This window comes from Balaenoptera borealis (assembly GCF_965194805.1).
Source record: "Balaenoptera borealis genome assembly, chromosome: X".
Lineage (NCBI taxonomy): Eukaryota > Metazoa > Chordata > Mammalia > Artiodactyla > Balaenopteridae > Balaenoptera > Balaenoptera borealis.
In genome coordinates, this window is record NC_138881.1 from 58,963,096 (window position 1) to 58,987,964 (window position 24,869).

At 38.6% G+C, this 24,869-nt stretch overlaps 1 protein-coding gene across 1 annotated transcript in view; it reads right to left on the reverse strand.

Annotated features, from left to right (window-relative positions):
- The window catches only part of SNX12 (sorting nexin 12), a 121,679-nt gene that overhangs the window by 50,706 nt on the left and 46,104 nt on the right, over positions 1-24,869 (reverse strand). Inside the window, exon 5 of the mRNA XM_082376474.1 lies at positions 18,274-20,937. Coding sequence (XP_082232600.1) covers positions 20,833-20,937 — 105 coding nt within the window. The 3' untranslated portion in view covers positions 18,274-20,832. The remainder of the gene's footprint in view (positions 1-18,273; positions 20,938-24,869) is intronic.

The window sequence follows — 24,869 nt, forward strand, 5'->3', positions numbered from 1 at the left end:
ACTTATATGTGGAATCTAAAAAATATCACAAACTAGTGAATATTACAAAAAAGAAACAGACTTACAGATATACAGAACAAACTAGTGGTTACCAGTGTGGAGAGGGAAGGGGGAGGGGCAATACAGGGGTAGGGGATTAAGAGGTACAAACTATTATGTATAAAATAATGTACAATGCAGGGAATATAGCCAATATTTTATAACTATAAATGGAGTATAACCTTTAAAATTATGAATCACTATAGTGTACACCTGTAACTTACATAATATTGTACACCAACTATACTGCCATTAAAAAAGATTTTATAGGATCCTATAAAAAGAATTATGAATTTTAACCTTTGTACACTTAATCTTATTACTTAAATGATGTACCATCTGAAACAGGCAGATGGTAAAAGCTCAAAAAAAAAAAAGCAACAGTGTCACTGACTTTTAATGGAATTAGAGAGAAATATGTAAAAGATTCACTATTGGTTAAAGGAAAGATATAATCAAGCATGCCTGCAAGTGCCCATAACAATTCTACCTTTTGAGTCTGTCCATCCCACTTCACTCCCATTGCCATGTCAGACTCTCAACATCTCTCTCCTGGATTACTGTAATGGCCTCTTGTACTGAGGTGAATAATGTCCCCCAAAATTCATGTCCACTTGGAATCTCAGAATGTGGCTTTATTAGGAAATAGGGTTTTTGCAGATATAAGTAGCTAAGATGAAGTCATATTGGATTAGGGCGGGCCCTAATAAAGCCATGTAAAGACATGCAGAAAAGAAAGCCATATAAAGACACGAGTATTTACAGGAAAGACGCAGAGAAAGCTACATGAACAGGGAGGCAGAGATTGTAATGATGCAGCTACAAGCCAAAGAATGCCAAGGATTGCTGGGACCACCAGAAGCTAGGAAGAGACATGGAAGGATTCTTCTCTAGAGCTTTCAGAGGGAGTATAGCCTTGCCAACATCTTGATTTTGGACTTCTAGCCTCCAGAAATATAAGATAATACATTTCTGTTATATTAAGCCAACTAATTTGTGGTAATTTGTCATGGCAGCTCTAGGAAACTAATATACCTCCTAACTGATCTCCCTGCCTTGGTTTGCTTCCTTCTAATCCACTTTCTACACTGCCACCAGGATGGCTTTTTCTAAAATACACATGTAGTCATATCACTCCTCTGCTTAAAAGCCTGCCATGGTTCCCAATTGATCCATGCTGATCTTTGCAGCTTCAGCTCTTGCTACTCCATTACATAATCCCTACACATTAATAATATATTACTTGAAATTCTCCCCAAATACTATGGTCATGCACACTTCTGTGCTCGTCAATATATTGTTCCCTCTGCCTAGAATACCATCAAATTTTTCTTTGCTTTGTCTCCACAACCACATATGCAAGGAGTGGCAGTAATGAATATAGAATGGTTTTTCAAGAAATCTGGCTGTGAAGGCTGAGAATCTTTTGTCAGTGACAAATTTTGAAATCAGAGATTCTGGAATCTGCTTTCTAACAAACACTGCTATAAAGGGATCCCTTACTTATATGAAGCCATTCTCCCAAGTTCTGTCATTGGTCCTCTTCTGTTTTCCCTCTACTATTTTCTCCCTCTGCAATGGCATCCAGCCTTACGGCTTCAAATACCATCTATTATAATTGAGACTAGCAAATCTCTATCTCTACTTTCAATATCTCTCCCAAGTTCAGACCACTTGAAGTTGTCCCAAAGTACACTGATGCTCTGTTAATTTTTTCTTCTAGTCATTTTTTCTGTGTGTTTCATTTCATATAGTTTCTACTGCTGTGTCTTCAAGTTAACTAATTTTTCCTTTGGTAGTGTCTAATCTGTTAAAGCAATCAAGTATTTTTTTTCTCAGACATTGTATGTATCATCTCTAGAAGTTTAATTTCAGTCTTTGTATGTCCTCCATGTCTCTCCTCAATATGATCACATTTCCCTTTACTTTACTGAAAAAATAGAGGATATTCAAAATAATTATTTTAATGTCCTTGTCTACTAATCCTATCATCTGTGCTATTTCTGGGTCCGTATCTGTTGATTAATTTTGCTCATATTCTCCAGCTTTGTATACCTCATCATTTGTTACTAGATACAAGACATTGTGGATTTTATGTTGTTGGGTGCTGGAGTTTTTCTTTATTTTTCCTTTAAATACTTTTGCAATTTGTTCTGAGATATAGTTAAGTTACTCAGAAACAGTTTAATCCCTTCAAGGCTTGCTCTTAAGTTTTGTTAGGCAGAACCAGAGCAACCTCTGGTCTAGAGCTAATTTGTCCTCACTACTGAGGCCATACTCTTTCTTAGCCACTTCAGCTTCCCTGAATTCTCAACTCTGCCTCCTAAACTCAGAGAGACCACTAGACTCTAGCCAGGCTCACTCTCTCTGAACTGTTGTTTCATATATTTTGTCCAGTTTTGCAGTTATTTAAGGCAGAAGGGTAAATCCAGTCCTTGTTACTCCATCATAACCAGAAGGATAAGTCCTTACCCTTTTGAAAAGATCACTGTATCTACTCTGGAAAAAAATGAATTGTTGAAGGGCAAAAGTGGAAGCAGACAGACTAAGCAATCCAGGTAGAATTTATCATCTAGGTGGGTAGCAGTGGAGATGGAGAGAAATACTAGATTCTGGGTGCATTTTTGTTCGTCGTTTGAGAGTAGCAAGTGGATCTGTTACTTACCACTAAACCTTTAACACAGTACCTGCCCACTGTAGATGTTTAATAAACAAAAGGCAATATGTCACTGTCCACAAGAAATTAACAATCCAGTGCTGAAAAAAAGGATCTGAATATGTTACCTTGTTGGCTCAAAAGCCTTTTTTTGATGGCTCCCCATTACTTGCAAAATAAAGTCAAAAGTCAGTACATCATGCAAGGTCCTCTTTGATGAGCTTCTTTCTTTCTAGCCTGTCTGCAACTGGACCCCTGCCCTGACAAACTCTCACACTCTAATCTCACCAGACTACAAATAAATAAGTCTTGAATGAACAAATAAATGACATTATACAAAAAATACATATACAGTTCTAATATTTCTAGTTCCTGACTGTATCTTAGGAAGATATTAAATTCAGAGAATGAGCATCTCACAGCAAGCCACAGCTATTTTGAATTTTTAACAATCTAGAATAGATTATTTACCCTAACACTTGGTTCCCCTTCTCAAATATCCCATTCCTGTTAGTGGTACCACAATTCTTCCAGTCTTTTAGGTAAAAGTCTCAGCCTCATCTTTGGATACAGGGTGCAAAAATAGATCTGTCATTTATTCCATTATAATGTGTCTCATTTACACATCCTTCTTCAATGATAGTGGGACCACCCAGGATCTCATTGCTTTACACCTGGTTTGCCATGACAGATTCCTAGCTGGTCTCCCTTTACTGTTTCCCAGTATATCTTACACACAGCTTTGGGAAAATCTTCCTAAAGCACAGCTTTCATCATGCCATTCTCTTGCTCAAGGAACCTCAACAGCTCTCTAGTTGCCTCAAGTCGAAACTCTTCATCTTGGTTTTCAAAGTCTTCCATTATCTGCTATCCTTCTGCCAATATAATACTACCTTATTTCCCGTTACTCTCACCCTTGTAATTGCCACTAGTTATACCAATTTCTTCCTCACTCTTCCTGGAGCACACCAGGCACATTCCTATCTCCATACCTTTCTTCATACTGTTGCCTCTTCTTAGAATGTCCTCCCACTACCTCTCTCTGTGCCTAAATCCTCCTCTTGTTTAATAAACAACCCTAGGGACTTCTCTGGTGGTGCAGTGGTTAAGAATCCGCCTGCCAATGCAGGGGACATGGGTTCGAGCCCTGGTCTGGGAAGATCCCACATGCCGTGGAGCAATTAAGCCAGTGTGCCACAACTACTGAGCTTGAGCTCTAGAGCCCATGAGCCACAACTACTGGAGACTGTGCACCTAGAGCCTGTGCACCACAATGAAGAGTAGCCCCTGCTCGCCACAACTAGAGAAAGCCCACGTGCAGCAACGAAGACCCAACACAGCCAGAAATAAATTAATTAATTAATTAAAAATCCTAGTCCCACCTCTTCAGTGATGCTTTTTAAAATTACCGTAACTTGAGAGCACAAGGTATCGCACACCATAGATAGCTTCTAAAGCTCTTGGCATAGCACTGGGCATGAAAAGCTCAAATAAGTACCTTCCCAAACTGATGAGCATAAAAATTAACAAGAACTAAATTCATAATATTGAATGAACATAATCTCAATCTCCTTTACTGGCTCCTCATTCTCTTTTCACTTCTTAATTAATAAAAATGGGGATTATAGTAACACCTCATTTAAGGTTGTGAGAATTAAATGAACAAGTACATATAAAGCACTTAGTATAGTGCCTGCCACACAGTGGGCTCTCAATAAATGTTAGCGATTATTATATCACAGTCACCACTCTCCAAACTTGTTTTACTGCCAACAGTTTTATTCTTAGTTAATGGTCTCATCATTGACCTAGTCTCCTAAACCAGGGCCCTTTAAGGCTTTAAGCCATTTTAATCCATTTAAAGGCTTTAAGCCCTTCTTAACTCCTCTCCTTCTCTCCATATTTACTTAGTCAGCAAAGGTCTATTGAATCTTCTTCAGAAATACCTCTCTAAATCTATCACTTCCTCTCTTAGTTCAGGACCTCATTTCTCCCTTGAGACAATTCCAATAGCCTTCTAAACTAATCTCCCTTCCTCTGGTCTTTCCCAGTCTATTCTTCACACTGTAACCAGCTGTCTAAAACACAGTGCACTTTCCCCTTTAAAACTCTCCAATGGGAATACCCTGGTGGTCCAGTGGTGCTTTCACTGCGGCCTGGGTTCAATCCCTGGTCGGGGAACTACGATCCCGTAAGCCTCCTGGTGCGGCAAAAAAAACCAAAAACAACAACAACAAAAACCTCTCCAATGGCTACCACACAGTTTTGGTATACAAGGCCTTTTTGTTTTGTTTTGTTTTTGTTTTTGTTTTTATTTATTTATTTGGCTGTATTGGGTCTTAGTTGAAGCACACGGAATCTTCGTTGTGGCATGTGGGCTTCTCTAGTTGCTGCACATGGGCTTCTCTCTAGTTGTGGTGCACAGGCTCCAGAGCGTGCGGGCTCAGTAGTTGCAGCGCGCAGGCTCTCTAGTTGTGGCACATGGACTCCAGAGCATGCAGGCTCAGTAGTTGCGGTGCACAGGCTTAGTTGCCCCACGGCATGTGGGATCTTAGTTCCCCGACCAGGGATCGAACCCGAGTCCCCTGCATTGGAAGGAGGATTCTTAACCACTGGACCACCAAAGAAGTCCCTACAAGGCCCTTTTGTGTTCTGACCCCTGCCCACCTATCCAACTTTATCTTCTATCAATTCCTTATTCTATACCTATAGTTCAGCTATACCAGTTTATTTTCAGTTACAAGAATGGGCCATGCTGCTTTACCATTTCATGCCTGGGCAATTTAGTTTCTTCCTGAAATGCCCTTCCTTACCTTGTGCACTTAGTAAATGCTTATTCTTTCTCTGTCTTCATTTAATTGCCTTCTCTCTGAAGATGTATGTCTCTAATCTCACTCTCTGTTGTTACTTTGTCACATTTTCTCTATTTATGTTTACCTTACCACTAGATTGTCTTTATTCCTTAAGAGCAAAAGTCACACCTTATTCAAATTTTTATTCTCAATGTGTTGCAGTGTCTAGTGAATAAAAGTATCACCTCCAAAGATCCTGATTTAGTAACTGGGGGTGGGACCCGGGAATTGGCTTGTTAAACAAGCATTCCAGGTGATTCTGATGCAGGTGAGTGGGTCTGTACATGCCCTTTGGGAGGTTCATGAACTCCATGAAATTACATGAAAACTGTGTAAATATATGAATATATGTGCATTTTTCTAGAAAGAGTCCACAGTTTATATCATCTATGACTTCCAAAAAAGTTTAAAACTCACTGATTAAATGGGAAACATATATTAACTGACAAGTTACAAAACAATTAAGCTAAATGCTAGAACAAAAATATAAATAAGGTGCTGTGGGAACATAGACCAGGGAGCAATTAGGTGTGCCTGGGGTAGCTAGGAAAAGCTTCACATGAAGGTAACATTTGAGCAGAATCTTCCGAAGTGAGTATCAGTTTGCCAAGTGGAATAGAAAAAATATTAATATTCTAGCAGAGGGAACAGAATATGTGAAGGCACAGATACAAAAGGGAAGTATTACATTCAATATGTTTAGAATATTTGTGAGAGGAAGTGCATGTGTATTATGAAACTAGAGACTTTGTATACCAAGTTAAAGAATTTGAACTTTATCCTGTAAGTAGAGAAACGATTTTTTGTAGTTGAGGTAAAATTCTCATAACATAAAAGTCACCATTTTAACCATTAAGGTGTGCAAATTCAGTGGCTTCCAGTACATTCACATTGTTGTGCAACCATCACCACTACCTAATTCCAGAACACTTCATCACTCAAAAAGAAACCATGTGCCTATTAAGCAGTCACTTCCCATTGTCCTCTTCCCCCACCCCCCCCAAACCCTGGCAACCACTAATCTGATTTCTGTCTCTAAGAATTTGCCATTTTAGATATTTCATATAAATGAAATCATATAGTATGAGGCTTTTTCTGTCTTGCTTTTTTCACTTAGGATTATTCTGTTCATTCATCCATGTTGTAGCATGTATCAGTACTTCACTCATTCATTTTTTTTTCTGAATAGTGTTCCATTGTATGGCTATACCACATTTTGCTTATCTGTTAATCAGGTGATGGATATTTGGGTTGTTTCCATTTTGGGCTATGATGAATAATGCTGTCATGAACATTCATGTACAAGTTTACATTTGAAAGCCTGCTTTCAATTCTCTTTAATAATATACCTAGGAGTAAAACTGCCAAGTCATATGAAAATTCTGTGTTTACCTTTTTTAGGAACACCAACAGAGACTTTTAAGCAAAGAAATGATCAGTAGGATAGTAGCTACAGCAAAGTGTTGAAGAAAGCTGGAATGGGGAAGAGATAGGAGGCATGAAGACCACAGGGATGACTACTGTAATAGTCTAATAAGAGTAGATAAGGGTTTAAATTAAAAAGAGGCTAGAGAAAAGGCAAAATAACAGTGTGTATAATGTTCAGGATAAGGAACAGGGATAAGTCAAGAAGATGACACTGACTTTGCCAGCTTAAAAAACCTGAGGGATGGTGACATTAACTGAAACTAAGAACAAAGGATGGTGAAGAAATTTAAGAACGGTAGTAGAACACAGTGGTTAAAATTAATGGCTCTAGGGCTTCCCTGGTGGCGCAGTGGTTGAGAGTCTGCCTGCCAATGCAGGGGACACGGGTTCAAGCCCTGGTCTGGGAAGATCCCACATGCCGCGGAGCAGCTGGGCCCGTGAGCCACAATTACTGAGCCTGCGTGTCTGGAGCCTGTGCTCCGCAACAAGAGAGGCCGTGATAGTGAGAGGCCCGCGCACCGTGATGAAGAGTGGCCCCCGCTTGCCGCAACTGGAGAAAGCCCTCGCACAGAAACGAAGACCCAACACAGCCATAGATAAATAAATAAATAAATAATTCTTTAAAAAAAAAAAAAATTAATGGCTCTAGAGCCAGACTGCTTAGGTTCAAGTTCAGGCATAGCCACTTACTAGCTATGTGACCTTGGACAGGTTACTTACATTTCCATGTATCAATTTCCTCATCTGGAAGATGGATATAATATGCCACTTCATCAAGGTGTTGTGAGAAATAAAATGAGTTAAAATACATAAAGCACCTAGTACTCAGCACGTAATAAGTGCTCAATATCATCTACTGTCATGTTATTTTTTTTAACGATTTCAATCTTTTTAATTTATTAAGACTTGTTTTGTAGCCTAACATGTGGTCTCTCCCGGAGAATGTCCCCCATGCACTGGAAATGAATGTGTATTCTGCTGTTGTTGGGTGGAATGTTCTGTACATTAAGTCCCCTACATATGAACTTACAAGTTACAAACTTTCAGAGATGCAAAAGTGCATTCCACCAACATCAGGCATGAGTGAAATTGCAGTTTGCCCTCCATCTCCTATTGTTGATGATCTTTCAGCTCTACCATCTCCCAGCTCCTCTCCCTCCTCCAGTCAGTAACTCTTCTTGCCTGTTCACTTGATGCCAGCCCTTGTATGCCAGCTGTTGTACTGTACTACTGTACTTTGCAAGGTACTGTACTGTAAGATTAAAAATGTTTCCTTTATTTTTTGTGTTTTTTTAATGTATTATTTGTGTGAAAAGTATTATATTATACTATATATCCAATTGTGTTAGCTGAGTACTTAGGCTAACTTTGTTGGACTTACAAACAAACTGGACTTACGAATGTGCTCTCAGAAAGGAACTCATTCATATGTAGGGCACTTACTGTATATGTCTGTTAAGTCTAGTTGGCTTTTTGTTTTTTTATTTGCATAATATTTGGTACATACATAAGAATATATAACATATAAAGCATAAGGTGAAAATCCATGAAGCCACCACTCCCCTTGAGCATGAGAATGTCATCAACACCTTCACTCTCCCCACAACACACCCCTGTGCCATCCCCACAGGGAAGCATTGTGGTCACTGTGTTGATTCCCTTGCTTTCCTTCATAATTATAGCACATATATATGAATCCCATGAAATCTATATTTAGTGTTCGGCTTTATAAAAATGGCATCATATTGCATGAACTTACACAACTTGCATTTATCCTGTACCATTTGAGAAGAATCCATGGTGATGTCAGGGCTGTGGTCCCTGTTCCACTGCCCTGACACTGCGGTACAGTCACCCCTCAAGTCCATTATCCATCTTTCTGTGGGTGGGATTTCGGGTGGCTTGCAGCCTTTTGCTCATCTCCATCTCCTGATTTCTCTGTATTCCACTCAGGAGCACCCAAAATGTAACAGACTGAGGGTGCAGAGATGCTCAATGAGACCACATGGTAGGATGACACCCTCAGTTATGCCTACACCCCCAGAAAGGAGGGCCTGCTATTGTTAATGATGATGATATTATTTGAGATGAAAAATCTAAGTCTTAGATGCTAAGTTTGAAATATTCAGGGAAGAAGAGTCCAGTACACAGTTAGAAATACTAAACTGAATTTTGAAAAAAAGAGTATTTAAAGCCATTGGTATAGATAAGACTTCTTACAGATAATGTGTAAAACAAACAAAACAAAAAACCCCAAGGATAGAAGACAGAAATCTTCTTACTGGGCTATTCCTTAACCCATCCTCTAAACATTCCCTTGGGTACTAATATTAGCCTGTTCCTCTTGTTATAATCTCTGTAAGTGATCTCTTATAGTCCCATGCTTTTAACCATTAGCTAAGTACTGATAGTTCTTAAATCTCTACTTCCCGCCTTCATCTCTCTCTTTTTTTTTTTTTTAAATAGCTGAGTTTTTTTTTTTTAATTTTTATTTATTTATTTATTTATTTATGGCTGTGTTGGGTCTTCATTTCTGTGCGAGGGCTCTCTCTAGTTGTGGCAAGCGGGGTCCACTCTTCATCGCGGTGCGCGGGCCTCTCACTGTCGCGGCCTCTCTTGTTGCGGAGCACAGGCTCCAGATGCGCAGGCTCAGTAATTGTGGCTCACGGGCCCAGCCGCTCCGCGGCATGTGGGATCTTCCCAGACCAGGGCTCGAACCCACATCCCCTGCACTGGCAGGCAGACTCTCAACCACTGTGCCACCAGGGAAGCCCCTTCATCTCTCTTTTAAGCTTTGAATTCTTATATCCTATTGCCTGATTACTGCCTCTTCTTGAATGCCCTAAACATGTCTAAAACTGAACTTATTGTCACCCTGGCATCCAAACTTGTTCCTCATATATTGCTTATCTCAGTCAATGGTACCATTTTCCTCCTTAAGTCAAGCCAGAAACCTGGAAGTCATCTTCTTATTCAACAATGACACCACCAATATATACATATCTTAGTTCTCACTAAAGTTGTATTCTACTCTTATAAAGATCTCTAGAATCCATCCTCTCCAACTTTACAATTGCCCTAGTTCACGCCCTCACCATCTTGTATATGGTATAACTATTATATCCTCACTGGTCTTCCAGCCTTGGATCTTGGCCAACAACTATTTCATTCCCACCCACCACATAGCCACCATTATTATCCGTTTAAAATTCAATTCCATTCTGTTTTCTTAAAACCTACTTGAAGCGCTACAGGGCTCTTTCCCAATAACCACAGCACTGATAGAGGTTAGCAGTCCCCGGCAGCCTAGCCTCTACCTGCTTATCCTCATCTTTAGCCACTCATCACTTGCTACTTCTCAGTGCTGTCTGCAGTTCATCAAAGGAGAGAATTAACCAGCAATATTAACCTACTTTAGGTCTCCCTTGTTAGAACAGGAGAAGTAGAAGACATCCTACAGTATGTTGAGAAGAGAATGAATGGGAAGTGAGGAAGGGCACATTCAGATACCCAGTGCCAGTGTTTTGACAAATTTATCCCAAAAATGAGAGTGAAAGGAAAGGGGGAAACTATAGTTTGAGAAGAGGCAGAGTATTTCTTCCTGGATTGAGGATTTGAGTATATTTGTAGATAGGGAGGAAGGAAGCAGAAGAAGAAGGGAGAGGAAGAGGATGAAGATACAAGAGAGAAGAGCATAGCTGATGGAGCAAGGTCATGGAGAAATAGGGAGGGGATCATCAAGAGCAAAGCTAGAGAGTGCTTTTCTCTACTTCTTTCACTGTTTAACTTTTTATAATAAACATATCATTTGGGGGAAACCAGCATATTCATTATTTTAAATGAAAAATGAAAAAAAGGTGGAAGAGTTAGCCTAAGACAGGAAGGCCGGAGTCTGAAGGGAAGAAGGTAAAAAATGAGTGTCTCTACTAGTCAGCTTGGAGGTAGAGAGAGAAAATTCCTCACTTGATAACTAATATATTCTCTGAAGTAGAAGACAGGCTCGTGAGAAAGTAAGAAGGCCACAGTGGAGGGCTTAATAAGAATGGCAAATTCTTAGAAGAGATAAACAGGAGAGTGAGAAAGCGTTGACGATAGATAAGTTAAAGGCTGCAGAACAGTATAGCAAACCAAGCTGAGCTTGGGAATGCTATTAATTTTACAGTTGCTCCTATCTATGGGACTATGATATTTACTCCATGTCAGGAGCATGAGGGGTGAAAGCACATGGCTGCATTTGCCCAAGATTGGGGATAAGTTGAGCTTGTGTAGGGAAATTTAACTTTAACACAAAATACGTGTCTATCCCCACTACTAGCTATACTTTGTTGACCTTTCTATGCCCTAGAGCCTTGTACATATTAGGCTTTCAAATATTTCATACTTAAGGACCATTGACTAGATGGTTTTCACACAAGAAGAAAAAAAAAAAAGAATACTAGTCATTGTCCAGTCTCCTACATTTCACAACCAAGCTTTTAAGACTTGTTCCCCTACAGGTAGCAGCTTTACCTAACAACTTCTTGTAACAACTGATAAATATACAATCTTCAATTGAAGGGATCCTGGCCTTAACATAGTGTGTTACTTTCTCAGGTCATTTTGGGGCAACCAAAAAGATTTGTAAATTCCTGCCCACGTGCCTCCCCCAAATTATCACCCGTCCCAAACTGTCTTTAGTAGTAGTTTTAGGTGCAACCAACTACTACTAAAACCCTCTGGTGTCTGTTAAACACACCTTGTAACAAGTCACTATGCCAGCCAGAAAAGAAGAGGACTGGTAGAAAAGGAGCTCAGGGAAACTTTGAAACAAGTTTTTTAAGCTAAGGGTTTTAAATCTATCTTAGTTCCAACATACCCTAATACTCCCTCTAAGGTTATTTTCTAAAACCTATTTAAATATAGAGAAACTCATGAAGTATCAAACCCCAGAATGTTACACATTAGACGCATCTCTCATTAAAGATAACCACTGGAAAAATGATTAAAAAAATTAAAATGTTACACTAGAAAACATTCACTTAATACAAAACAAAGCAGTGAAGGAAGACTAGAGAAACAAAAAAGAGATGAAACAGAAAATAAAAACGAAAATGGGGGCTTCCCTGGTGGCGCAGTGGTTGAGAATCTGCCTGCTAATGCAGGGGACACGGGTTCGAGCCCTGGTCTGGGAAGATCCCACATGCCGCGGAGCAACTAGGCCCGTGAGCCACAACTACTGAGCCTGCGCGTCTGGAGCCTGTGCTCCGCAACAAGAGAGGCCGCGATAGTGAGAGGCCCGTGCACCGCGATGAAGAGTGGCCCCCACTTGCCGCAACTAGAGGAAGCCCTCGCACAGAAACGAAGACCCAACACAGCCAAAAATAAATAAATAAATAAACTCCAATCTCTTTAAAAATAATAATAATAATAATAATTTGTGTTTTATTCTCTCTTCTGTGAAACAGCAAAAAATGAGAGGTATTAAACCCTCCCCATTCTAAATCAGTAGTCACACGAACGTGTCCAGAATCTAGGCTCCCTAAGTCAAGGACCTTAATGACTGTTCTGTGACATAACCTAAAATAAGAAGTTCGCAAACACATGAAAGACAAAAACCCCCCAGTTCCTGCCATCAGATCTTGTTTGAGAGATGGCAGCTCATAAAAAGGTATTGGGATAGAAAGTGGTTAAAATATCTGGGGGAAGAAATAACTCAAATTTAGAGGAAAAGGTTGAGCTTCTCCAGGACAATGAGGAAAGAAGGTACTAGACTTCCAGGGAGGAATGAAAAAAGAAAAAGAAATTAAGTGAAAAGACAACTCACAGAATGGGAGAAAAATATTTGCAAATCATATATATGTTAAGGGACTTATATCAAAAATATATAAATTCTTACAACTTAATACTAAAACAAATAATCCAATTAAAAATTGACAGAGGAGCCTTCCAATTTCTAGTCTGGCATATAAGGAGAAGTCACCACTCCATCTTAACAAGTAAAAAGCTGAACAAACTAAAAAAATCAACAACTCTTCTAGATCTGTCAGTGAGGTAACAAGGCAAACACTGCCCCCAAAATTGCAAAGACAAACAGGCAGATACAGAGAATCACAACTTGCCAGAACAGAAACCCATGAGCAGAAACCTCCATGGGAACCAGTACTGGGGTAGAAAATTCTGAACTACTGATGAAATGCTGGAGTATCAGAGTCGACAAGCCTGAGAGATTAAAAAAGAAGCCAGGGAGACCCAGTCATGGGGAACCCCCAACTCTCAGGATTCCAGTAGGAGGAGGAGAAAGTAATCATTTTGAAATATGCTAGACCATTCTGTTCTACCCTTAAGAGAAACTACTTCACCAGAGCCTAATCTATTGGGGTCTCATCAGAGCCTAACCAACTTAGAGGAAGGGAAATACCCAACTCTTGCCCCCTCTAAACACCCTGTACCATCTAAGTGGGGAGAAAAAAACTGAGAGACACATAAAGTTCACAGCCCAGGGAAACAGGCTCACTAAAAGACAAAGACTTAATCAGAGGATCATAAAACACTTCTCCTCCCACCATACCTTACCAGTACATTACTACAGTCCTATTTACCAAAGTTCCTTTTACCTCATACACCATGTCTGGCTTCCAGTGAAAAATTACAGGGCATGCCAAAAGGCAAAATACAGTTTGAAGTGAAAGAGCAAACATCAGAACCAGACTCAGACATACCAGATGCTAGAATTATCAGGCCATGAATTTAAAACAACTATGATAAATATGCTAGGGGCTGTAATGGAAAAAGCAGATAATGTGCAAGAACAGATGAGTAATTTAAGCAGAGAGATGAAAATTCTAAGAAAGAATCAAAAAGATTTTCTAGAGATCAAAAACACTGTAACAGAAATTAAGAATGCCTTTGACAGGCTCATTAGTAGACTGCACATGGCTGAGGAAAGGATCTCTGAGCTTGAGGATATATCAATAGAATCCTCCAGAAATAAAAAGCAGACGAAAAAAAGACTTTAAAAAAAAAAAGGAAAAGACTATCTAAGAACTGTGGGTCAACAAAAATAAAAGTGTAATATATGCATAATGGGAATAACAGAAGGAGAAGAAATAAAAAAAGGAACAGAAGAAATTTTTCTTATTCTAAATTGATCTTAAATACCAGTTTGCTCAAATAGCAACAGTGTATTCAATTATGTATGCTTGTGTGTGTGTGTGTGTTTATAATGAAGCAAAATGAGTGACAGCAATGATACAAAGAATGGGAGGGAGGAATTAGGATTATTTTGTTATTATAAGGCACTCATGCTACCTGTGAAGCAGTATACAGTCATCCCTAGGTATCCACAGGGGATTGTTTCCAGGAGCCCCCAATCCATGGATGCTCAAGTCCCTTATATAAAATGGCATAGTACAGTTGCCCCTCCATATCTGCGGGTTTCACATCTGTAGATTCAACCAACCGCAGATGGAAATTTCAATATGCAGTTAGTTGAATCCACAGATGCAAAACCCGTGAATACAGAGGGCTAACTGTATATTTATTGGAAAAAAATCTGCATATAAGTGGACGTGTGCATGTTGTTCAAAGGTCTACTGTAGTGTTATGTGAAAAGTAGACTTGGACTAGCTATAAATGTATATGGAAAACTCTAGGGCAACTACTAAAAAGGGAAAACAAAGTATAATTGACATACTAAGAAAGGAGACAAAAAGGAACCATAAAAAATGTTCAGTTAAAACCACAGAAGACAGAAAAAGAATGGAAGATGAAAATGGGAACAAAGAACAAGGGCAGCAAGCAGAAAACACTAATGAGTATGATAAATATTATCACTTTGAATGTTAATGGTCTAAATGTACCAATTAAAAGACAGAGGTTGTCAGAGTGAATAAAAAAACAAGACCCAGCTATATGCTGTCTACAAGAAGCCCATTTTAAATATAGACACACATAGATTAAAAGTAAATGGATGGAATAAAATACACTATGCTAACACTAACCAAAAAAAAAAAAAAGAAGTAGTAGCTATACTAATTTCATACAGAGTGTACTCTGAAGCAAGAAAAGTTATCTGGGATAAAGAAGAGCATTACATAATGATAAAAGGGTCACTTCTCCAGGAAGACTTAACAATCCTTAATGTATAGACAACCTAACAACAGAGCATCAAATTATGTGAGGCAAAAACTAATAGCATTGTAAAGAGAAATAGATAAATCCAATATCTTGGTTGGAGACTTCAACATCCCTCTGTCAGGAATGGACAGATCCAGCAGACACAAAATCAGTGAGGATCTAGTTGAACTCAACAATACCATCAATCAACTGGATATAACTGACATCTATAGACTACTTCATAAAACAACAGCAGAATACACATTCTTCTCAAGCTCACATGGACCATGCACCAGGATAAAACACACCTTAACAATTTAAAGAACAGAATTTAAAAGAATAGAAATCATACAATTTCTGCTGTCAGGCCACAGTAGAATGAAACCAGAAATCATAACAGAAAGATGACTGAAAAAATCCCAAAATATATGGAGATTAAACAACACACTTCTAAATAACACATGGGTCAAAGGAGAAATCTCAAGAGAAATTTAAAAATATTTTGACTAGATGAAAATGAAAACATAACTTGGGGATTTCCCTGGTGGTCCAGAGGTAAAGAATCCACCTTACAATGCAGGGGACGCAGGTTCGATCCCTGGTCAGGGAACTAAGGTCCCACATGCTGTGGGGCAACTAAGCCCACGTGCCACAACTACTGAGCTCGTGCGCCTCAACTAGAGAGGCCACGTGCTGCAAACTACAGAGCCCACAGACTCTGGAACCTGCACGCCACAACTACAGAGACCATGTGCCCTGGAGCCTGCATGCCACGACTAGAGAAGAGAAAACCTGCACGCCACAACTAGAGAGAAGCCCACGTGCCACAACGAAAGATCCTGCGTGCCTCAATGAAGATCCTGTGTGCCGTGACTAAGACCTAACACAGCCAAAAATAAATTAATTAAATAAATAAATAATAAATAAATCTTAAAAAAAAAAAGAAAACATATCTTATCAAAATGTGTGGGATACCACAAAAGCAGTGCTTAGAGAGAAAGTCATAGCATCAAATGCATGAAAGAAGAACAATCTAAAATCAGTAATCTAAGTTTCCACCTTAGGAAACTAGAAAAAGAGCAAATTAAATTCTAAGTAAGCAGAAGAAAAGAAATAATAAGAATTAGAGCAGAAATCAATGAAACTGAAAATAGAAATCAGTAGAGAAAAATCAATGAAACTAAAAGCTGGTTCTTTGAAAAGATCAATATACTAAATTATACATTGGATTGTACACTTTAAATGGGTGACTTCTGTGGTGTGTGAATTATACCTCAATAAAGCTATTTTTAAAAATCAGATCAAAACTATAGAAACAGTAAAAAGACCAGTGGTTGCCAGGGGTTAGGAGAGAGGGATAAATAGGAAGAACACAGAAGATTTTTAGGGTGGTGGAACTATTCTGTATGATACTATAATGGTGGCTATATGTCATCATACACATTTGTCAAAACCCACTGAATGTACAATACCAGGAATGAACCCTAATATAAACTATGGACTTTGGGTGATAATAATGTGTCATTGCAGGTTCATTGATTATAAGAGATGCACCACTCTGGTGCAGAATGTTGATTGTGGGGGAGGCTGTGCATGCATGGGGTCAGGAGGTACACAGGAACTCTCAGTACTTTTAGCTCAGTTTTGCTGTGAACATAAAACTGCTCTAAAAATAAAGGATATTTAAAAAGAAAAAAAAATTTTTAAATCAGAGACTCTTCAAATAGAACGTGAAATAACAACACAAAAAGTCCTGTACCTTTATACTTTCTCTTGCATGGCTCCTTTTTAGGCCTAGCAAAACTAAGTCCATAAAAAGCACAGTCCATGTCCTCCTTTGCTATCTAGACTGAGAAGCCTAACTCCTCCTCCTTAACTTGAATAGGCTGGCCAGAGAGCCTCATTAGGACCTCTGTTTTAGACTCCCTGTGACACTTCAACTCCAGGCATTCTGTTTCACTCTACCCAGACAAGTGACCTAACGAGTTCAATCCAAAAGGTGATCTGTACTAACTATGGAGAAATCTTTACCTTTTATACTCTTACCATCTTCTCTGTTTTCAACTAGCATGGTCTATCTACCTGACCTGTCCTTCATTTTGCCATCTTCCCCAAAATTCAAGATCTAAGTCAAACAAACAAAAATATTAAAAACACTAATGACAAATCTAACTAAAAATACTAATGTTAAAAGCACTGTTCTGGAAGGAAAGTGTAGAAGACCTAATTTGTTACAAACTCAGGAAACAAAGGAAGCTACCCTCCTTCAAACTGGCCTAATTAGCACCCACTAGCCTGATCTCCAAGATGTTCTGACCCTGAAACTTCTTGCTGCAAACTGTTCTGACAAGAAATAACTGATTGCATGCCTACCTGTGAAAAATCATTTATCACAGTATTGAACTTCCATCTCATATACTCTCCCTTCCAATGCCTGATAATAGTGACTGTATATTGAGCTCTACGTATGTGCTAGGCATCATGTTTATGCTTTATATATTTTTTCATTTAATTTGTACAATAACCATATAAGTATAAATAATCTATTTGATAGGTAAAGAAACTGAAGTTTGAGAAGGTTAACTAATTTTCCCATGATCACACAGCTAGTAAGTGAAAGAGCTGGGATTCATTCTCTTAACTATTAAATATTAAAGAAATCTTTAAAATATGATTATCATCTATATAGAGCTAATGTTTCTTTAGAAAAAGATACTTCATAACTGAATCACTTTACTGTACACCTGAAACTAACACAACATTGTAAATCAACTATAGTCCAATATAAAATAAAAATTTTAAAAAACAAACAAAAAAATAAAAAGAAAGAAAGAAAGAAAAAGATACTTCATTAAAATTAAACTTCTATCCATCTTAACTTCAAAGCATACTTCCTTCTTATTTAACCTTGCCTTCATAGGTATTTTTATTGCAGTTCAATCTAGGTTTCTTCATTCTTGAAGTCAAGCCAGGTCTCAAAACAGACGCAATTCTCCCAGCGTTTTTTTCATGAATACCACTCTAGTGAACTTGTACATAACCCCCAGGGTCATCTCCACCTGTTTTGCTGCTTATGGCCCAAGGCTTAACTTCTACTCTAGGGCCTAAGATTCATATCTAGATTTTTCCATACTCCCCTCCTTTGCTTTTTTTCTTGCTTGTTCTTTTCAGAGAACAAGGAATTAGTCCATAGGAACTACTCACCTGGCTAGACCAGAATGACACAGATTGCCTCATGAACTGGAATTCTGACAGCCCAAGAGCTCAATATCCCAGGTCACAAATGATGAAGAGGACTGTACAGGCAATCGCTTTTTTGTGATCTCTTTTCTGATGGCTACTGGAATGACAAAAAAAAAAAGAAATAGTACATCTATAAGAGTAACCATTAAACTCTTTCATATTATTACAGAGTAGAATCAATATAACAAGTCCGAAGCATAATCATAAATAATTTTTCTGCTGTTATCAACCAATGCCAAATATACAGTATTAATATAAAAACAGCTATAAGGCTTCTTGCCAGCTAACCAACTCCCCTCCTCCATCCCATTGCCAGCAATTATGCACCTCAGTATCCAATTATTTCAATGTTCTTTCAGTTCATAACAAACGATAGCTAGAATTGAAAATACACCAGATTACCATCACAGCAGTTAATCTTCTTAAAGTTTTCATAGCTGGAGCTCTACATCTACAATTCAGTCTCATTTTTGCTTTACATTTTCTCTTCTCCTACGCTCCTATGTTTCTTATACATAGACACAATCACATCAAATAGAGTTAGTCAGGGCAACTGAGATCAAAACCCTCACACTAAAGCAGATCCTACACAGTCTTCTATATATAGTGAATTACATATGGTTCTGGAAAAGAATAGATTATTCCAAAAAGTCAATACATTTTTTTTTACATCTTTATTGGAGTATAATTGCTTTACAATGGTGTGTTAGTTTCTGCTTTATAACAAAGTGAATCAGTTATACATATACATATATCCCCATATCTCTTCCCTCTTGCGTCTCCCTCCCTCCTACCCTCCTTATCCCACCTGTCTAGGTGGTCACAAAGCATCGAGCTGATCTCCCTGTGCTATGCGGCTGCTTCCCACTAGCTATCAGTTTTACATTTGGTAGTGTATATATGTCCATGCCACTCTCTCACTTTGTCCCAGCTTACCCTTCCCCATCCCCATGTCCTCAAGTCCATTCTCTAGTAGGTCTGCATCTTTATTCCCGTCTTGCCCCTAGGTTCTTCATGACCAATTTTTTTTTTTTTTAGATTCCATATATATGTGTTAGCATACGGTATTTGTTTTTCTCTTTCTGAGTTACTTCACTCTGTATGACAGACTCTAGGTCCATCCACCTCACTACAAATAACTCCATTTCGTTTCTTTTTATGGCTGAGTAATATTCCATTGTATATATGTGCCACATCTTCTTTATCCATTCATCTGTTGATGGACACTTAGGTTGCTTCCATGTCCTGGCTATTGTAAATACAGCTGCAATGAACATTGTGGTACATGACTCTCAAAAAGTCAATACATTTTTAAAGCTCCATTTTTTTTTGATAGATGGCAAACTTTTTTTTAAAAAATTTATTTATTTTTGGCTGTGCTGAGTCTTCATTGCTGCGCATGGGGTTTCTCTAGTTGCGGTGAGTGGGGGCTTCTCTTGTTGTAGAGCACAGGCTCTCTGCTCGCAGGCTCAGTAGTTGTGGCATGTAGGCTTAGTGACTCCACAGTATATGGGATCTTCCTGGACCAGGGCTCGAAACCATGTTCCCTGCATTGGCTGGTGTATTCTTAACCATTGCGCCACCAGGGAAGCCCTACAGCTTCAATTTTCTAATTACAAAAGACCCAAACTCATCAGTCTACTGGATATATTCCTATCAAAATTATGATTTACAGTCACCATCAATTCCAATGGTGGCATTAATAACTTATCAAACGTACACCAGTTCACATTTGTCACAAAGTATTCCAAAGCTGTCAAATTGTTTCCCAGCTACCAATACCAGTTCCAGAATTTCCCTAAGATCTAAACAAAATAATTTCAAAAAGTTTCCTTAGTGTACCATCTAACTAATATTTTTAAAAATAACCCTAGTTATGTTCTAGATTCAAACTAACCACATAGAGTCCAATATTATCTTCTAATATACTCCTAATTACACCTATGCTTAAGCAAAAAAAAGAACTATCCACCATTTCCTAAAACCTTCTTGCTTTTGGTCTTGTTCATCCATTCAACCTCCATCTCTTCTCCTTAACTCTGGGTAACGAAAATTCTGTTTCCCTTGCAAAGTTCATAATTGGAAGCTATTCATTTTCCTTTATTCATCCCTCCACATAAGTCAAGACCAAGTTAGCATCTTCTCATGTCTTGTTCACTGGATCCCCAAAGTATTATTTTACCATATTCTCTCAACAGCCCTTCTTTCTTCAAAATTTATACTACTCAGTTTTATCATCCTGTTAATGTTAAATGTCAACTTCCAGATCTCTCCCTGACATTCACTGAGGACTTTGGTACCAACTGTTTTCTTTCCCCTTTTCATCCTGAAAGCCTTCACTATCCCCCCTTGATGATCTAACATCCAAACTTTGCAGCTCTGACATATCCTATTTTAATTTCTTCAGCTCAACTCCATTTCAGTCATCCATTTCTGTAGTGACACCTGGAATGGCTCTACCTCCAAAACCAGAGTCCACACTCAGAACTACCGGTTTTTCTACCTGTCCTACACCTTACGCTATTTGAATTTACCCTTCAACTTTCCCAAGGCCTTTGATTCATCAACCCTCTTACCTATTCTCCAAGGCCTCAATGTCCCTTTGGACTTCACTTCCTTCTCTACCTAGGAAAGATTCCATGGACAGTGGGACTTCAATGACAGTAACCAGCACTCTCAATTCTCCTATCCCCTTGATTTTCCACCATACCTATCCTGCCAATCCCCACCCACAAATCAACCCAACTATCTCTATTTGCTATTCCTGTTTATAGATTACAAACTACTACTGAGTAAAATCCTCTACTCCTGACCACTAGTTTTCCCTCCACCCAAGTGATCTTCCATTGCTATCAGAATGATCTTATAAAACATAAATTAAGCAGGACTTCAGGAATGGCAGAATGAGGGGCTCAGCTAATTGTCTCCCCCCAAAACAATGATACAACTGTACAGATTTGTCAAAAACAACCATTTCAGGATTCTGGAAATAGACCAAAATTAAATAATAAATTAAGAAGTATTTAAGAAAACCTATTGAACCCTGGGTAAGAACAGTGGGAATCTATGGTGTTTTAGCCTGAGGCTGTTCACATTCCCACCTCCCTCTCCAGCTCTACTGGAGCTGATTTTACAAGAGTAGGCCAAGTCAAGCCATAAAAACCAACAACTTGGCTGCTGGAGGGGAATTACTTGTATAGGAATGAGCTCAAAAAAAGTTCTATGCCCAGAGGTGTTGAAAATAATAGCAAACTCCTTAGATCAGAGAAAATGAACATCACAGTTACCTGAGATTACAACATTGGCTGGGGCAAGCAACAGAACAGCAGGCCTGCTGAAAGTTTAGCAGAGAGATCCAGAGAACAAGACAGCCCTAGAAGGGCTTGATAAGCTCACTCATATCCCTGGGGTCTAGAAGGCTATACATATGTACATGGCTGCACTCAAGCTCAAGGTACTGGAGAGGGTCCTAGTTATCTACATTTCCCTATCTGAATGTGAAGCCTTACACAGGTACAGAGGAGACATGAGAAGGCCTAGCAGAAAGTAAAAATCAGGGAAGAGTTGTAAACTCCCTGAACTTCGACTATACTTCCCAACCTACACACAATTCCATCAACAAAGGGTGGAAGACAATACTGGCCCAAGGCATTTAGGGACAATCTCTAACAAATCACCGGCTGAACACTAAGCTATCCTGACCCAGGTATGACACCTAGGAAGCCAGGCTTATAAATAAAAAGAGTAGAAACATTAATAGGTTACAAACTGAAGAGGAGACAGAATCTACAGAATTAGTCGAGGCAAGTCACCACAGCAACCTCAGAGGAGGGGTGGGTAGGGATCAGAACCCGAAATTAACCTTTTGAGGAACTGCCACGTGTTTTCCAAAGTGGCTACACCCACTAGGATGGCTATGATCAAAAAGATGGACAATAAACAAGTGTTGGCAAGGATGTGGAAAAAACTGGAACTCTCATACACTATTGCTGGGAATGTAAAATGGTGCAACTGCTTTGGAAAACAGTGTGACAGTTCCTCAAAAGGTTAAACTTAGAGTTACCTACCATATGTCCCAAACAACCCAAAATATCCAACAACTGATAAATGGATAAACAAAATATGGTATATTCATACAGTGGAATACTATTCAGACATAAAAGGAATAAAGTAAGTTCTGATAAATGTTATAACACGGATGAACCTTGAAAACACTATGATAGGTGAAAGAAGCCAGACCAAAAGGTCATATATTGTATGATTCCATTTATATGAAATGTTCAGAGTGGACAAATTCATAGAGACAGAAAGTAGATTGTTGGTTGCCAGGGCCTGGGGGGAGGGGGAAAAAGGGAACTGACTGCTAACCAGTACAGAGTTTCTTTTTGGCGTGATGAAAATGTTCTGGAATTAGATGGTAGTGATGTTTGCACAACCTTGTGAATACACTAAAAACCACTGAGTTATATACTTTGAAATGGTGAATTTTATGGTATGTGAATTACATCTTAATTTTTTTAAAAAAAACTAATGCTAAGTGAAAGCAGCAAGATGCGAAAGGTTATATAGTGTATGATTCCAATTATATGAATTCTATAGAAAAGGCAAATCTATAGAGACAGAAAGTAGATTAGTGGTTGGCTAGGGGTGAGAAAGGGAATTGATGGGAAAAGGGTACAAAAGATCTTGTAGTCTGATGGAAATGTTCTAAAGTCAGATTGTGGTCATAGTTGTACAATTATATAATTTACTAAAAATCATAGAATTGTATACTTCAGATAGGTGAATTTTATGGTATGTAAATTACACCTCAATAAAGCTATTGTTAAAAAAGAAAACATAAATAAACTAAGGCTCCTTAAAGAAATGGCAGGTCTCAGGCAGGAAATATACATGATAATCTTTGTGCCAAAAATCAAGCAAGCTATAGAAACCTAATGAGTAGTGTGGAAAGGATACAGGAGGTAACATTTTGGCAAGATATGGGACAATTTGAGCATTAACAAGGATAATGAATGCAATCAATTGAAACCCACTGAATGTATTTTTAAAAACACCAACTCATAATGATAAAGAGAGAACAGACACATACAACTCATTGGATATCATTGAAAGTAAGTAACCAGGGCACCAAGGCTTTATTCTAAAAATTGGCAATAAAGTCCAAGATGAAGAATTAACCATCTTTCCTGTCCTGTCTGTACAGGTTACTCGATAGCCATAACTGATGAGGGAAAGTTTATTTTCCGAAGAATTCCAGCTAACTAATGTAGAAGATAAAATTAGGAAATCACCATTTTGAAATTCCTAGTGAAATAATTAATTCTGGTAATGATCATCAATGGATTAAACCATTAGATGAAAGGTTAATGGGAAATATCATAAAGAAGGAATCAGACTGTCACCTGCTCATTAAAGATGGAGCAGACATGAGCTTCCAGATGTGATTCAAAGTGCATTACACACCAACTCCCATGAAATATTCTTGACAAAAAAAAAATAATTGAACCTGAATATAATCAAGCCTCTAAAGCTAACTTCCATTATAGAAAAATATGGGGTATATAGAAGAATAAAGTAAATGACAGTGTAAGAAAGATAACAGACAAATCCAAAATGCAGGATTTTCTAGGACAACTGACACACTTTCTGCAACAAGTCGATGGCTTGAAAAAGAAAAAGTGAGGTGCAGATTTCTCTAGATTAAGAGAGACTTAAGAAATAATAACCATCTTGCATAACTGAAACTTTGTACCCCTTTACCAACATTTCTCCCTTTAATGCCTACCCTCCTTGGTCGTGGTAAATATCTCCCAATGGATACCTATATCAAATCAAGTTGTACACCTTAAGTATATGAATTTTTTTTTTTTGGCCGTGCTGAGCGGCTTGCAGGATCTTAGTTCCCCAACCAGGGATCAAACACGGGTCCCCTGCAGTGGAAGCGCAGCGTCCTAACAACTGGACCACCAGGGAATTCCCTAAATATACGCAATTTTTATTTGTCAGTGACACCTTGTCTTAGTCTGTTCATCCAGGCTGCTATAACAAAATACCATATACTTGGTAGCGTATAAACAACAGAAATTTATTTCTCACAGTTCTAGAGGCAGGGAAGTCCAAGATCAAAGCGCTGGCAGATTAAGTGTCTGGTAAGAGCCCGCTTCTTGTTCATAGACAACCCTCTTTTTGCTGTCCTCACACGGTGGAATGGGTGAGGGATCTCTCTGGAGTCTCTTTTATAAGGGCACTAATCCCATTCATGAGGGCTCTGTCCTCATGACCTAATCACCTCCCAAAGGCCCCACCTCCTAACACCATCACACTGTGGGTTAGGTTTCAACATATCAATTATGGGGGGCGGCACAAACATTTAATCTATAGCAATCTCAATAAGCTGATAAAAAGAGATAATAACCAATTGTAATATAAGAACATTGTTTGGATCTTTATATGAACAAACCAACCGTTAGAGAATCTTTTGAGATAATCTGAGAAATTTTATAATGGACAGGGTATTAGATGCTATTAAGGAATTATTAATTTTGTAAGACAGC